The sequence below is a fragment of the Apium graveolens genome, chromosome 4 (genome assembly GCF_009905375.1).
Source record: "Apium graveolens cultivar Ventura chromosome 4, ASM990537v1, whole genome shotgun sequence".
NCBI classification, from domain to species: domain Eukaryota; kingdom Viridiplantae; phylum Streptophyta; class Magnoliopsida; order Apiales; family Apiaceae; genus Apium; species Apium graveolens.
Genome location: NC_133650.1, coordinates 303,813,924 through 303,831,157, shown reverse-complemented (window position 1 = coordinate 303,831,157; position 17,234 = coordinate 303,813,924). Strand labels below are relative to the sequence as shown.

Here is a 17,234-nt window from a genome sequence, read left to right as displayed (position 1 = left end):
TTGGCTATAAATACAGAAGGAAATGAAAAACAAATCATAAAATATTTGCAAACACCTTCCTTCTTCACAAGTTTCTATTAAAAGAAATAAATACCATTGCGGGTATAAAAACAATCTTCTTTCTTTGAAGATCCCATAAGTTAGTAAATATGGAGAAGTTGCTTTTGGAAGAAACAATTCTTTTAAAAGAATGGTCAATTATCCAGGAAAGACTACACTTGGTGAGAGCCAAGATAGAGTTCGAAAGGAAATTCAATACTCCTCAAGAACAAAAGGTTATTTGTTCACATTCCTCAACTCTGAGTGAAGAACGAACTAGCCCGGAGCCAACGACTACCGGTAAAGGCTCAACAAACCCGTTGACACCTGTGAATTTGGTAAAAATTCAAACTGAGGAAATTACCTCACAACAAATGGTTACTTCATCACCATCTTCAGAAATGAACAAAGATGATGTTAGTCCAGTGCAAACGGTTGCTGGTAAAGACATGCCAAATCTGTTCAAGGTTGTGAATTTACCAAAAATTCAGACTGAGGTACAAACCTCCATAACGTTGATTAGTCCTACAGATATAAACCTTAGGCCCAACGGGGGAATACAAATCCCTAAAAAGACTGAAAATCTAGCTTCAGCAACCTCTCATGAGGAATTAGGTATTCAAAAGCCTAAAAATTACTATGCTGTTTTTAATGGTCCTAATCCAGGAATATACACAACATGAGAAATTGCGGAACAAGCGGTAAAGCATGTTCCCGGAATCAAGCATAAGAAGTACAAGTCTCTTCTAGAAGCCCAGACGGCCGGAAAGATTTTTACTACTTCTCAGATGATTGAGCTCATCAAAACGTCAGACTGTATAAAGCCAACGGGGTTTTAAGTTATGTATTATGTAAGGGTTTGAGAAATAAATAATATTTGCATTTTTTGACAATACTTATTTGGTGTTCCGCGTTTTGATACCAGGAATCTACTTTATTAAAAGTAGAAGGCATCTACTTTATGAAAAACAGAAGACATATACTTTATGAAAAGCAGAAAACATCTACTTTATGAAAAGTACAAGACATCTACTTTATAGAAAATAGAAAACATCTACTTTATGAATTATTAGAGGACGACTAGTCTTGTAATAGAATCTCTTCCTTACCCTATAAAAGGGGAGCTAAGTTTTAGGGAAGATCATCTTGTATTTTACAACGAAGACACTTTCTTAAATCAAGAGAGAACCTGTAATGTCTTGTGAGTAGTAACCCCAACGGGATTTTATGTATTATGTAAGTGTTTGAGAAATAAATAATATTTACCTTTTTAACAATACTTATTTGGTGTTCCGCATTTATATTGCACGTTATCCCTGCAACCATTTCATCAATCTCAATATTTGTTCTTCCTTCTTACTAGTACTCTTGCTCTTTCGCCCTTCTATTTCAATCTTCGTTTTCTTACATTTCAAATTGAAACATATTATTATTATTAGTCTACTACTATTATTATTGTTGAAAAAAAAACTAAAAATCATGGTGGGTGTAGCTGACGTTCCATGCATCGGAAAATTTGTTGACAAGGTATCAGATTATACAGTTGAAGCTGTGTTTCGTGGTTTGAAGTACATGTTCTGTTACAAGTCTCTTGTTGACCAACTCAATTCCGAAACTGACAAGCTTAACATTCAAATGGACAACATGTCCAGGGAAGTTGAGAAAGAAAAGGATAATGGTAAAATTATCAAAACTCATGTATTGAAATGGCAAGATGATGCTACAGAGTTAAAGAAGAATGGCAAAGAGTATTCACCTTCATGCAGCTGCATCCAGAGTCTGCCCATTCCTAATCCTGTGTCTCGTTTTCAAATCGGTAGGAATGCAGCAAACAAGGCCGCAACCGTGATTGAACTCGTGGACACGGGAAATAAATATCTTGCTGGAGACATTGCATACCTTGCACCGGTTATAAATATGCCAAAATCTGATACCACATTCGAAGAGTTTCAGTCTAGAAAAGATACTTATCGAAAGCTCTATGACGCCCTAGTAAACCAAGATAGTCCTATGGTTCATGGCATCTATGGAATGGCAGGGGTGGGCAAAACTCGCATGATGGAAAAATTTTGGGAAGATGTCATGGAGAAGAAGATTTTTGACAAGGTGGTACGCATAAATGTAGGGAACGAAAACACGGACGAAATAAAGTTACAAGACCAGATTGCTGGCCGTCTAAATTGCCATCTGGATTCGCAAGATGTGGTGGAAGATAGAGCTTCTCAGCTGGAACAGAGTCTAAGGAATGGGGGTAAGATTCTCCTTATATTTGACGATGTTTGGACTGCAATTCCCTTGGACAATATTATTGGAACTCCATTTACCGGAACTCCATTTACCGATGATAGTAATTCCAAGGGTTCTAAAATCCTCTTCACATCTCGAGAGCTTGATGTACTAAAGCGTAACAAGTGCGAGCATCTTGTCGAGATCAAAATCTTGAGTCCTGATGAAGCTTTGAATCTCTTCAAGAAGGCTGTTGGTGCTGATACAATTAACTCTCTACAGGATAAATCCTTGGTACAAAAAGTGTGTGACGAGTGTGGTGATTTACCATTGATTATTCAAGTGGTTGGCGAAGCCCTGAAAGATGAGGATCAAGATTTGTGGGTGGATGCACATGATCAACTTCGAAAGGGGAAATTTGAAAAAATTGATGGAATAGATGAACAAGTATATAAATGTATTAAATTAAGTATTGATAAGTTGAAACAGAGAGATGCAAAGTCATGTCTTTTTCTGTGCTCTTTCTTTCCTGAAGATGCTAACATTGATACAGAGTGTAATATGGAGATGCTGATCCAGTTAGCAACAGGCTCTCAACTTATTCCTGAGGGAAGGTCAAGAATACTTGCTATGGTTCAATCTCTCAAGAAATCTTCTTTGTTGCTCGACTCTCGAACTTTCTACCATAATGAAACTAAAGTTCATGATATCATTAGAGACGTAGCAAGATCCGTAGCTATCTCAGATTCAAACTATGCTTTTTTACAGGTGACGTGCAACTCAAAATTCTTGCCTTCTAATGCCGATTATAGTAATCGGAAATTCTTACGTTTAGATGTGGAGACTGATGATGTCCAGTTCCATGAGAATGTGGTATGCCCAGACGTGCTGCGTACCTTGTGGCTACAAAGCAACGACCATCCGCAACAGTTCTTAGGTGGCTTCTTCATAATGTTCGCGAATCTCAGTTTTCTGATGCTTCAAGAAGTGAACATATCTTTGGAGAAGTTCTCTCTTCAATCCTTGGATAATCTCCGGACCCTTAGTTTAATAAAGTGTGACATAAGTAAGACAGATGTCACTCTTTTTCCCAAAAAACTAGAATCTCTTTGGATTTATGAGGGTAAACTCCCAAGGCCGCTGGATGTAGCAAACCTGGAATATCTTCAAAAGCTAGAGATCCAACAAGAGGAAAAATTTGCAATGCGGTCAAGTGTCAGATCTAGTCTAGCCTGTCTGAAAGAGTTAAACATATCAAACGGAATCATGACTCCTCCTGAAGACTATCATTCGGTAGTGATGGAGATTAGTAAACTGACTGATCTCAGAAGTTTACAATTTCATTTCGATGATGATGATACTTTTCAAGGTAGAAATGTATTTTCTAATTTAGATAGATACAATATATCTGTGGGTGAGTCATGGAGGTCGATCAAATTTAGAATATATCATAAACTTACAGTAGGTGTGAAAGTTCTACTTCTTCCACGAGTAGGGAGGTGTATTGAACTTTATGGCAATCACTGGCAACCCTGGGAAGGTTTGATGGCGAGGGCTGAAGAAGTGAGATTGGTTAGAAGCAGTATTGAAGTGAGTAGCATTTGCAAAGGCCGCGTAAAAGCATTTGAAGACTTGACAGGACTGTCCATTGAGGAATGTGGCATGGGGTATCTAGCAAGTATATCACATGACGAGATCCATAATGAGGCAACATGTTTCTCTAAACTTACCATTTTAGAGATTAGAAGCTGCTCTAAATTAAAATACCTGTTCTGCAACAACATTGCAAAAGGTCTGGTACAGCTGCAACACCTCAGTGTGAGAAACTGTAACTCTATGGAAGCCATCATAATGAATGACGGTACAAGTGATAGAGAGATCATTGAATTCCCTAAATTAAGATTAATGGAGATAGTACGTGCGGAAAGACTAGCAAGCTTTTATCATGCAGCTGGTTCAACATCAGCTATGGACAGCTCTTCTCAACATCAACTTTTTTTGGATCAAATGGTATGCTTTCTTTCCTTTCTAAGAAGATTACAAAAATAACTGCCTAGCAATTTTAAAACAATTATTATTACTTTATATCAAATAGAAAATTTGTTTTTCTGTTTTCAAAAGTAAGTAATGTATAAATTTATTCTTGAAAATACAATTCTGCATCATTATAAATTATTAAACATGTAGTATATGACTGCAAAATAATTAATTGAAAGCTTCTTAAAAAATATTTTTAGAACTTTTTAATCCAAAAAATTGAATATAAGAAATATGTCCATGTGGATGAAAAATATTATTTCACTAAACAAATTTTTTAATGAGATATCTGTTTTAATATGTACATGTGGATAAAAATATTATTGCAGACCTTCCCTTCCTTGGAAAAACTGATGATCTGGCAGTTGCCAAATACAAGTGTTATTTGGGGAATTGACTGCTTTAATAGTGACACTTTATCCTCCTTTTCCAAACTAAGTCAAAATGGAAATTGTGACAAAATGGAAATTGTGATCCCAGAGGCCATGTCGCATAGGCTTAATAATCTGGAATACATAAACGTATATGATTGCAAAAGCTTGAGAGCCATGTTCCCACTTTCTGTTGCAACCGCTCTTAAGCACCTTAATAAATTGGAAGTACAGGACTGTGAGAAGATGACAGATATTATCGAGGCAGGTGAACAAGTAATCTATTGCCAGGTACATATAAATACTTATTGCTAAATGACTCAATTTTAATATTTTATATATGACTGTTTAAGGATCTTCTCTCAGTTTACTCACTACATATATGTGTTCGTCCAAAATAGTGTTTTTCTCCTTGCTAAAAAATTGTCATTGAGAAAAATTAACCGACGGAACCTTGATGTTCATGCTAAAGGAAAATATAAAGAAATGGTTGTAAGTGGGGGTATCGTTTCAGTTAAGATTCTGAACTAGCTATCTATGTATAGCAGATTACAGGTGTTTCTAGTCTTACACAAGGAGAACTATATATTTTGGAGTTCAAGTTCTAACAGTTTCAAACATTTTGCATAGTCTTATAGATTGTTACTTCTTACTTTTTAATACTATATATACATATTCGATTATCAAGGAGCATTTGAATTATTCATATGTACCTGTATATGTACTATCTCCTATCTTTACTATATCCAAGTTGACGTCGCATTGATTTTTGTAGGATTTACTTATACTCCTTCAACTCGAGTCAATTGTTCTTAAAGGCTTGCCTGGTCTCAAAAGGCTTTTTCATGGTGCGAATTTCGAGTTCCATTTTCCGGCTTTAAAGGAAGTGGAGGTCAAAAATTGTGGACTCTCAACTCTTTTTACGTTCTCCATGTTCAGCAGTTTCCAACTCAAAAACTTACAAGTACAAAATTGTGAATTGTTGGAGAACATTGTTGAGGACGTAAGGGGTGATGAGACTTGCAACAAGACTATCACACTCTCTCAGCTGATAGCAGTTACTCTTTCAGGATTGCCGAATCTCAAAAGTTCTTTCCATAATGCGAATTATGAGTTTCACATGCCGGTTATAGAGAAGGTGAAAGTTCATCATTGTGGGTTATCTAACACTCTTTTCACCCGCTCTATCTTCAAAAATCTCAAGCAACTGGAAACATTAGAAGTTTCTGATTGCGAATTGTTGGAAGGCATCTTCGAGGATGCGAGGGGTGATGAAACTCTAAATACGAGTGACAAGATTATCACACTTAATCAAATCTCTACAGTTTTTCTTGATGGCTTACCTAAGTTCAAAAGTATTTTCTGCGGTGCAACTTTCGAGTGCTATATGCCGGCTCTAAAGAAAGTGAAAATTGTTGGGTGCGGACTCTCTGTTCTTTTTACGTGCTCGGTGTTTGAAAAAATCCAACAGCTGGAAGAATTACATGTATCTAACTGCGATTCGTTGGAACATATTGTTGGGGAGGTTGGGGGTGGTGAAACTTCTGAGGTAAATGGTAAGAGTATCACATACTCTAAACTCTCATCAATTACTCTTGAATCTTTGCCAAACCTCAAAAGTTTCAGTTGCAATTCGAGTTATGTTTTCAATATGCCAAATTTGGAGAAATTCAGGCTTATAAAGTGCCCCCAGATAGAATATTTCAGTTCCTCGGAAACAAACACATCGTTCGAATGTGTTAGTAGCGACTACTGCAGTGGACAATATGTATTCCAAAAGAGCAAGCTACTTGAGTCAAAACTTACCATTTTATATATTCAATCCTGCTCTAAATTAAAATACCTCTTCTGCAACAACATTGCAAAAGGTCTGGTACAGCTGCAAGACCTCAGTGTGAGAAATTGTAACTCTATGGAAGCCATCATAATGAATGACGGTACAAGTGATAGAGAGATCATTGAATTCCCTAAATTAAGAAATATGGAGATAGTACGTGCGGAAAGACTAGCAAGCTTTTATCATGCAGCTGGTTCAACATCAGCTATGGACAGCTCTTCTCAACATCAACCTCTTTTTGATCAAATGGTATGCTTTCTTTGCTTTCTATGAAGATTACAAAAATAATTACGTAGCAATTTTAAAGCAATTATTATTACTTTATATCATATAGAAAATTTGTATTTCTGTTTTCAAAAGTACAGTACTGTATAAATTTGTTCTTGAACATACAATTCTGCATCATTATAAAATTCAATAATTTAAAATTAAAATTATTAATTTTAAAGTCTTTTTATTATGAATATATGTTTAAATTTAATTCTTATTTTTAAATTTAATTAGCCCCGAATGACAATAAATATAACTATAAATATGACAACACTTCATCCGTTTTTCAGTGTCTCGATAATGTAATATTGGATGGAATTTTGAACTTTAGCATCAGAGTCATGTGCTATTACTATTTTTTATAAAAAATTGAAAAAACGTAAAAAGTAAAATAACATGAGTTAATGAATAAAGAGAGCAGATATGTGCACACAGGTGCACACCCTTTTTTAGTGTCTAGATCAAAAATAGTCTTGGGGAACGAATGAATAAATTTGGGATTCATGATGTAAATGAGGGTACATTGTTCTTCATAGCAACGAAGGGTGTGCACCTATTGATAGGGTATGAGCACCCCCTAATATTCAACCCTATCCTAGGGTGAGTCAGGACCCCTTGACCCTGGAACAAGCTAATGGAATGAGCCAAGCTTGCATGGATAGCTGAACTCAAGCCTACTCTAGGAGCAGGGTCACCTCCAAACTATAGTCCAACCCTGCCATAAGGTGAGTCAGGCTCAAGGAGGTTCCATGCTAAGCCCAACTCAGACACAAGCCTACCTCATAGCCCACCAAGGAGGGGAACGTGGACATGTGACAATAACAGCTATCAACAACCAACAATTGAGACAAAGATGACACGCGTCAGTACATCTTTGATGCATCCTGAATGCGGTCCTTACCTAGACACGTGTACGAAATCCATCCGAGTCAGGGGTCCTATTCCCTAGCAACGAACGGTCCTGATCTAAATGTACCAACCCCTAAACTCTAACCTTGGACTATATATACCCCAAAGAGAAGGTATTGAGGGGTTACGCTCTCATACACACTCATATACACACAAAACCACCGTGCATTCTTATCTATCTTTATCTTCCCAAAATGAGTTTTTACTCTCACACCGGAGAGGCCGCGGAGCTCAAACCCCCTGGAAACTATCTGCCAATATGACAATGAATCTCTTTCAACCTACATGAGGCATTTCCAGGTAGCAATCAATAAGATCTCCAACTTAAATGAGTGAGAAGCTCTAAGCATTTTTTCGGAGGAACTTGGACTCGGAACATCAAGGAACCTCAGAGCCTGACTATTGCCTATTCCATTGCCGCCAGGTTCATCAAGGAGACAGATGTGCTCCAAGCTATGAGGATGACCTAGAATGGGTTATCCAGGAGCAAAAACTCTGATAAATGGCCAGAAAAGGGGTTACCATCAGGCCAAAAAGTTCAAACAAAGCTAACAGACCTATGGGGTGCAGAGTACTCCTATATTCCCAATACTTGGTCCCAGATTGGATTCCAAGAGTGACCCAGTACCAACTAGGCAAGCCAGGGAGCCTAGGCATGAGCCAGATTTGACTCCATTGAACCGGACCCAGGGGAAAATCCTGAAGGAAATCAAGGATAAGCAATTCTACTATCCACCAAAGTCAATGCAGACTCCCCAAAGAGCCGACCCTACAATCAACAATGTGATTATCATGAAACACATGGCCACAAGACGGAGAATTTCCTATCTCTCAAGTACTTCATCGATGATCAAATCAAGAAAAGGGAACTTGAGCCAATACATATCCTGGGATACTAATCAGAAGGGAGAAGGATCAAGAAAAAGCAAGAATATGGTAATGTTGTCCCGGGAGGCTCCCACTCCCCCCTCGCAGCCCAGACCCAGTAGATGAGGTCCTCTCTATTCAATCATTCCCGGAGATGATCATATCTTTTAGCAACAAATATTATGAAGGAGTCAATCATAATCACAATGAGGCTTTGATAGTAATTCTGGATATTTTTGATAAGGAAGTAAGGAGAATGCTGATAAACAACGGCTCCTCGGTCAATATTTTTTTTAAGCATACTGTGGATCGAAAACAGCCGAGGAGTGTCCGCTCAAATAAGTTCCGGGAGGATCTACTCTATGGATTTGGGAATAACTTGGTCCGATCCAGAGGAGCATGTACCTACTTGTTCTATTTGGAACTGCTCCCATTCAAGTCACCCATGTCATAAAATTCTATGTGATCAATACTCCTTCATCTTACAATGGCATAACTGGGCTCCCGACTCTAACTAGAATGCAAGAAATATTAACCTCTATATTCTCCCACCTGAAAATCAAATTCCCAACCCCGACTGGAGTTGGGGAGGTCAAAGGAGATTACAAAGTCACAGAAAGATGTTAAAACCAAGCTCTGGTCATGGAAGAAACTCACCAAGATAATAAGAGGAAGGCCACAGTCCTTCGAAAATAGCAAAACCATAAGAAGTATCGCCCCCACTCAAGGGAAGGATTGGAAAAGAAGTTCAAATTATTGAATCCAACCCAGATCCAAAAGCAAGCAAACCAGGTTCAGAAAAGATAAAAAGCAACCAAGTCATGGTAGTGATTGAGGAGGACCCGGCTCTAGATTAGGAAAATTCTACTATGCAAGCAACCAGTGTTGGAACGAATAAACTAAGAGAAAGCAACCAATCAAGGACATCAACCCCGGCTCAAGTTTACATGAAAAGGAATGCTGAGGCCCGGATCCAGCACATGATCTCAACCCAATACCAAGCAAAGTTTGAAGTTGCAGTAGAGACAGAAACAATCCTGATTGATGAAAGAAATCCTTCCAAGAAATTGAAGATAAGGTCTGGTCTTGAAACATATTTTAATGAAGAATTGATATCGCTACTCCGGGAATATGCTGATGTATTCTCCTGGAATCCCAAAGATATGTCCGGGATACATGATACAATAGCGATGCATAGTCTGGATGTGAACCCGGACAGGAAGCTGGTAAAGCAAAAAAAGGAATTTTGCTCCGGAGGAACCTGCAATGCTTTAGTTTTGAAAGACACGCCAAAGGTATTAAAAACAGCAGCGTAAGCAGAAGAAGACATGACTACAGCGTGAGTCGGGTCGTAATGAGGCAAGCCTGAAAGAAAACATGAAAACCAAGTCAAAATAGTACAAAAAAAGTATACTATGGTCAGGTATACAACTAGCAACAAAGCAAGGAAAGAATTAAACAAAGTACAAGCTTACATCCAAATTCAAACAGAATTTTATGATTCATAAAAGTGTCATGGGTAAGTTGATAACCGATACACCCACAAAAATCCTTAATTTGATCCAAAACTTTACCCTTGAGTATAGCCGGGTGAAACTTTGTAACAATGCCCTCTAAAGTAGAGTAAGGGAGATATGCCAAATCCATCCCCCTTAGAAATATTACCTCCCAATTCCAGTATTTCAGTGAAGACTGATGCATCACCAGTTTCACGCTACCCGGAACAGAGCCACACTCGGCAGCTCTAAACCTAATTTCATAAAAAGGCTTCTGACTGGATTTCACCAAATAAAAGAGTTGGTGGAACAGCTTCAGGGTTGGCTGATACCCGGTTCTATTACGACAAGCAAGGAACCAGGTTATGGACTTGATGTCATTGGGGGTAATCTGCATCGGAGAAATATTATATGCATATTTGTAAAGATGTTTCACAAATATATGGCAGTGAGGATTCCACCAAGACCTAAGAAGTTGCTCCATCCAAACCGGGGCGAAAACATCAGCGGGCCTATGATAGACCCGTTCATGAGGAGCCGACCATCTCCACTCAATATCAGGGTCAACTTGAAAGCAGCCCGGGCAGCCCTATCCATCTCAACCGGGTCAGCCTCAATAAAGGAATCGTTTAATGCAAAATGATCCTTGCTTATAGTCATCCTGGAGAAGGCTCTCTCAAGCTCCGCCTCATTATAGACCCCGGGGTGGCCACCCGGATGTTTCTCATATTTAATCCGCAAATAGTACACGGAATTATCTACTTCCCGGGCCTTGGTCATAATATGGTATTTGACGTCTATCCAATAACCCCCGGGAGTGAAAGGAATCGATCGATCCGGTAGCTACTTCACCCAGAACCTACTAATCTCCTAATTTGAAGTAGCGGCTGATTTACCCATCTCTACCCGGGACTGATTTCGCTTCGTGGAATCTGGATCACTCTACTAGATTGACGAACCCGGGTAGCACGACAAGTATCTTTTGGCAAGAACCTATGTCCGGACCATATACCTATCAAGATCAATGTGAGTTAGTCTGAATTCCTATAAATTTTATCTTTTTACTAATTGGTCTGGACCCGACATGTTATGTTAGTTTTCTCATAACCTACGAATCTGAACCGACAATACAAGTTCAACCCGGCCCTACATTTCTGGTACGGACTAGCACTATCGTAAATATCTTATTTCTACTTATCAAAAAGAAAAAACCAAGACATATAAACAGTCACCAATAACCGAATACACCACCCAAACCCTGGCAAAATTTAAAATGTCTATCCCATAAAATAATAATAATAAAGCCAACATAGAATAACACACTACAAAATATACCTGGGTATGACCTTCCAACCCAGGCAAAACCAAAAACCACAACACACAAACAGTTACCAACACGAATCAAAAACAAAAATATCACTTTTGCACATACTTACACATATTCTAAATCATGAACACCAAGAACAGCAACAACAAACCCTGAAACTCGAAACCAAAATAAAAACAAATACACCTAACTCAATATAGATCTAAGCCCAGAAACTTAAACTTCAACACAAAAAAAGCATACTCCGTAAACAACAATATATATAGATACCAAACCAAAATAAAAAACATCAAAATCAAAAGGAAAGAATCATCCACATGCAAAACTCAAAGCAAGAATCGAACACAATCAAAAGAACTAAACAACAAAAAAGAAAAGGCTTACAATTTTAGTAGCAGAAAGGAGGAGCAAAAATAACGAAAAAATGGAAAAGAAGCACCCTTTAATTCTTGACCTCATCGGAAAAAGAGAGAGAGAGAGAGAGAGAGAGAGAGAGAGAGAGAAATTTTTACTTCATTTTTTTGGTAAAGTAAAAGAAAAGAAGTGTGGAAAGGGCCTTTTGTAGCACCCCTGGGAGGAGAACCACCACGCTGACGTGGTACCACTTGATTGGTCGAGACAACAGTTACATAAAAAATATATACATATACATACATTTATATGTGCTGTAATTATTTTCAATAATTGTGAGGACAGCTGTGAGGCGCCTTTTAAGGAGAATTAACTGCCATGATTCAAATTGGGGGGGGCACTGAAAAAACGTTACAACTTCCCTGATTTTTTTCTCAAAGGAAGCCATCACTCTATGTCTCATTCTACCCTCTCATCTAGAAAATCTACATAAGGGAGTGGATGCCAAATGATAGAGTATGACCAACCCCTAATATTCAACCCTTTCCTAGGGTGAGCCAGGACCCCCTCGATCCTGAAACAAGCTAATGGAATGAGCCAGGCTTGCATGGATAGCGGGGCCCAAGCCCAATCTAGGATCATGGTCATCTCCGAGCTAGAGTCCAGCCCTGCCATAAGGTGAGCCAGGCTCAAGGAGGTTCAAGGCCAAGCTCAACTCAGACACAAGCCTACCCCACAACCACCAAGGAGGGGCACTTGGGCACGTGATAATGACAGCTATCAACAACCAACAATTGAGTCAAAGATGACACGCATCAACACACCTTTAGTGCATCCTGAAGGTAGCCCTTACCTAGACACGTGTACGAAATCCATCCGAGCCAAGCGTACTCCTCTCCCAACAACGTACAATCCTGATTTAAAGGTACCAACGCCTAAACCTACCATTGGGCTATATATACCCCAAGTAGAAGGGATTTAGGGGTTACGCTCTCATACACACTTATATACACAAATGACCACCTTGCATTCTTATCTATCTTCATCTTCACAAATCAAATTCTTATTCTCACACCGGAGGCGCCGAGTGGCTCAAATCCTCCTCCGGTGTTGTTTTGCACACCCCAACAGCTACACCACAACCACAAAAAGGTTAAGCCGCGATATCGGAAGGAGCAGCCCGCACACCGGAGTTAGCACCTATAAATCGAGTGTGTGCACGTAAATAAAAAATAAATATCAAAGCATATCTGTAATGATGCAGGTTGCATTCTCTTCCTTGGAGGAACTTTACATTTCTGGTTGTGATATGGTGCATCTTCAAAATGAGGCAATATATTTTTCCAAACTTACCATTTTGCGTATCAGTCAATGCTCTAAATTCAATTACCTCTTCTGCAACAAAATTGCAAAAAGTCAGGTACAACTGCTAACAGCTAGAGGTAAGTCATTGTGAATGTATGAAAACCATCATATTGAATGACAGTACAAGTTAATGGAGAAGTAATAAATTTCACGAAATTAAAAAAAATATAAGGGTGCCATGTTGGGGAACTAAGAAGCTTATGTACGAGGGAACTAAGAAGCTTCTCAGCTGTAAAAGAAGATCCCCACTCTGCTCCGTATCAATATTATCATCTTTTTATTTTCCAAGGTTAAGCTTATCTTACTTTAAAATTTGTAACAAGATCATTTAAATAATAAGATCATTCAAATGATTGTTTAAATAACAAGATCATTTAAATAATAAGCTTATCTTTTTATCAGCTTTTCTTTGTAACAAGATCATTTAAAAAAATTCAAATAATTGTTTAAATAATACTCATATTTATAAGTTAGATGTTTATTTTTACAAGTATATATAAGTTCTTGGGTGTCGGAATTTAAAATTTATTATTAGTAGAGAAAATTACATTTTGCACCACTTGAATTTGGTCAAAATTAAATTTTATATATCTATTTTCATAAATTTTGGTTCGCATCCCCAACTTTGAAATTTGATTCAACATACACCCTTTTTGTCTAAATTTTTAGTCCTAATTATTGTCCGGTACAATATATCTCATCTTTTTTTTTCACGATCAGATTATATATGTTGTTAAACACAAGAATTTGGGCTAAATAATTGACAAAATTTGACAAAAAGGGTGCAACATGGACCAGATTTCAAAAAAGAGATGCAAACTGCAATTTCTGAAAATAGGTATATAAAATTTATTTTTGGCCAAATTGAAGGGGTGTAAACTACAGTTCTCTCTTATTATTGTTTAGAGTTATCTATTGTTAAATTATTATGTTTATAAATTCCTATTTTTTATAATATTATTAATAAAATTAGAATTATGACACAGCTAAGTTTAAACGAGTAAATGTAAATTAATATGCAAAATATTAATAATTTTTATTCAGAAAAATTGAATATTTAAAAATAGATTAATAAACATGTAGTACATGACTGCAGAAAAATTATTTGAAAGCTTTTTAAAAAATAATTTTAGAACTTTTTAATCAAAAATATTGAATATTAAAAATATGTACATATAGATGAAAAATATTATTTAAGTAAATAAATTCTTTAGTTATATGATGCAGGTGGTATTCCCTTCCTTACAAGAACTGACTATCTTGGGGTTGTCAAATACAAGTGTTATATGGGGAAAGGACTGCTTTCATAGTGACACTTTATCCTCCTTTTCCAAACTAAATGGTCTTGATGTATCTTCGTGTGACAAACTGGAAATTGTGATCCCAGAGGCCATGTTGCATAGGCTTAATAATCTGGAATACATAAAAGTATATGATTGCAAAAGCTTGAGAGCCATGTTCCCACTATCTGTTGCAACTGCGCTTAAGCACCTCAGGAGATTGCGTGTATGGGACTGTGAGAAGATGACAGATATTATCGAGGCAGGTGAACAAGTAATTTCTTGCCAGGTACATATAAATATGTATTGCTAAATGACTCAATTTCATGTGGGTGAAAAACCAAAATACCCACCATTTGGGAAAAAATGCCCAAAATGCCAATTGGCGGCACTGTGCGCCCAAAATACCCGTTGAATACGCATGTGAGAGATGTGTACCCACCATTTCAAATTTTTACAAACAATACGCATATTCAACATGCGTATTCACTTTTTGTATTTTAGTGAATACGCATGTTGAACATGCGTATTCTTTATAAATCAAAAAGTGAATACGCATGTTGAACATGCGTATTGTTTGTAAAAATTTGAAATGGTGGGTACACATCCCAAAATGCGTATTTTGTGGGTATTTTGGGCGGTCCGCGCGCATCTGGGCATTTTGGGCAGTTGAAGGTGAAAAGTTGTGTATTTTGGGTATTCTTTCATTTCATGTTCTATATATGAAGGTTTTATATATTGAGGCAAATATATGTAATTTGCTTATTACATATATCTGTTCGTCCACATAGTGTTTTTTCCTTATTAGAAAATTCTTATTGAGAAAAATTAAGTAACAAAACCTTGATGTTGATGCTAAAGAAAATTGCAAAGAAATGATTGGAAGTGGGAGTATCATTTCAGTTAAGATTTTGAACTATCTATTCATGCATAGAAGATTTCAGGTGTTTCTAGTCTTACACATACAAGGAGATTTATATATTTTGGAGTTCAAGTTCTAACGATTTCAAATGTTTTGCATAGTTATCTTATAGATCGTTACTTCTTACTTTTTAATACTATATATACAAATTTGATCATCAAGGAGCATTTGAATTATTCATATGTATCTATATATGCACTATCTGCTCTCTTTACTATAGCCAAGTTGACGTCGCATTGATTTTTGTAGGATTTTATACTCCTTCAACTCAAGTCAATTGTTCTTAAAGGCTTGCCTGGTCTCAAAAGGCTTTTTCATGGTGCGAATTTCGAGTTCCATTTTCCGGCTTTAAAGGAAGTGGAGGTTAAAAATTGTGGACTCTCAACTCTTTTTACGTTCTCTATATTCAGAAATTTCCAACTCAATAACTTAGAAGTAAGAGATTGTGAATTGTTGGAGAACATTGTTGAGGACGTAAGGGGTGATGAGACTTGCAACAAGACTATCACACTCTCTCAGCTGACAGCAGTTACTCTTTCAGGATTGCCGAAGCTCAAATATTTTTTCTATAATGCGAATTATGAGTTCGACATGCCGGTTATAGAGAAGGTGATAGTTCATCATTGTGGGTTATCTAACACTCTTTTCACCCGCTCTATCTTCAAAAATCTCAAACAACTGGAAGTATTAAAAGTTTCTGATTGCGGATTGTTGGAAGGCATCTTTGAGGATGCGAGGGGTGATGAAACTCTAAATACAAGTGACAAGATTATCACACTTAATCAAGTCTCTACAGTTTTTCTTGATGGCTTACCTAAGTTCAAAAGTATGTTCTGCGGTGCAACTTTCGAGTGCTATATGCCGGCTCTAAGGAAAGTGAAAATTGTTGGGTGCGGACTCTCTGTTCTTTTTACGTGCTCGGTGTTTGAAAAAATCCAACAGCTCGAAGAATTACATGTATCTAACTGCGATTCAATGGAACATATTGTTGAGGAGGTTGGGGGTGGTGAAACTTTTGAGGTAAATGGTATGAGCATCACATACTCTAAACTCTCATCAATTACTCTTGAATCTTTGCCAAACCTCAAAAGTTTCAGTTGCAGTTCGAGCTATGTTTTCAATATGCCCAAATTGAAGAATTTCAGTCTAATTAAGTGTCCCCAGATAGAGTATTTCAGTTCCTCAAAAACAAACACAGCGTCTGTAAGTGTTACTAGCGACTACTGCAGTGGAGAGAAATTTCAAGACTTGAACGCCTACACAGGACAATATGTATCCCAAAAGAGGAAGCTACTTGAGTGGTTGTGCACGAGAATCGAGTTATAGTCAGAGATAACTGAAGAAGAAGAGTAGTCTGACTGAAGCTGAAACTTTTGGACAAAGAAGTACCTCAACAGAGATGGAGTAATAAAGCGTGATCTTTCAATTTTATTTATATATAGACAAAATCGTTGTGTTATGTAAAAAATTGAACCACTTATATTGTCTGGTTTTGTTGATGATACACCTATTTCTAGAGTTGTTAATGATAAATCATCTTCTTAAATAACTCAAGATACATATAAACAACAATATAAATAGGTAATATAGGAATGTTCTTTAAAACTGTACTTATCATAATTTAGTACAGAGGTGGTGCTAAATAACATAGCATTTGTCTAATCATTGTTTATTATTTCGAATTTTGGACGTGACAGTATTTTCTGAAAAGAAAAAAGATTAGGTAACAGTGAACTTGAAACCATAGGTTTCGAATGGCTTAAAACTTAATAGTGCAAGCAAGAACTCTTACTCTGTAGTTAACAATTACTGGAACAACGGTCTCAGCTGGTAATAGTTTGGTTTGTGCATTTGTTCGTTGAAGTTTTGACCAAAATTTGAGTCAGCTGTTATTCAAACTGTTTTTGATGGTTGGTAGAGTATTTAAAACACTGAAC

The 17,234-nt window shown here is 37.2% G+C and overlaps 1 protein-coding gene across 2 annotated transcripts; it reads left to right on the top strand.

Annotated features, from left to right (window-relative positions):
* Positions 1-1,334: 1,334 nt before the first annotated feature.
* LOC141721483 (disease resistance protein At4g27190-like) lies at positions 1,335-16,846 on the top strand. 2 transcript variants are annotated; one of them, XM_074524427.1, is made up of 5 exons: positions 1,335-4,275; positions 4,632-4,964; positions 5,449-6,759; positions 14,323-14,641; positions 15,547-15,731. In XM_074524427.1, the coding sequence occupies exons 1-5, from the start codon at positions 1,519-1,521 to the stop codon at positions 15,582-15,584; spliced, it is 4,758 nt and encodes a 1,585-aa protein (XP_074380528.1). In that variant the 5' UTR covers positions 1,335-1,518; the 3' UTR covers positions 15,585-15,731. The 2 variants fall into 2 exon arrangements, with proteins under 2 accessions (XP_074380528.1, XP_074380527.1); XM_074524426.1 differs by having other exon boundaries at positions 1,350-4,275; positions 14,323-14,664; positions 15,547-16,846.
* Positions 16,847-17,234: the final 388 nt, after the last annotated feature.

What these genes read in the sequence shown, in the direction of transcription:
- LOC141721483 (XM_074524426.1), top strand. Translation starts at nt 1,519, where the DNA reads ATGGTGGGTGTAGCTGACGTTCCATGCATCGGAAAATTTGTTGACAAG. An exon ending in AACAAGTAATCTATTGCCAG is followed by an intron (nt 4,965 to 5,448) that starts GTACATATAAAT and finishes TGATTTTTGTAG; the next exon opens with GATTTACTTATACTCCTTCA. An exon ending in AACAAGTAATTTCTTGCCAG is followed by an intron (nt 14,665 to 15,546) that starts GTACATATAAAT and finishes TGATTTTTGTAG; the next exon opens with GATTTTATACTCCTTCAACT.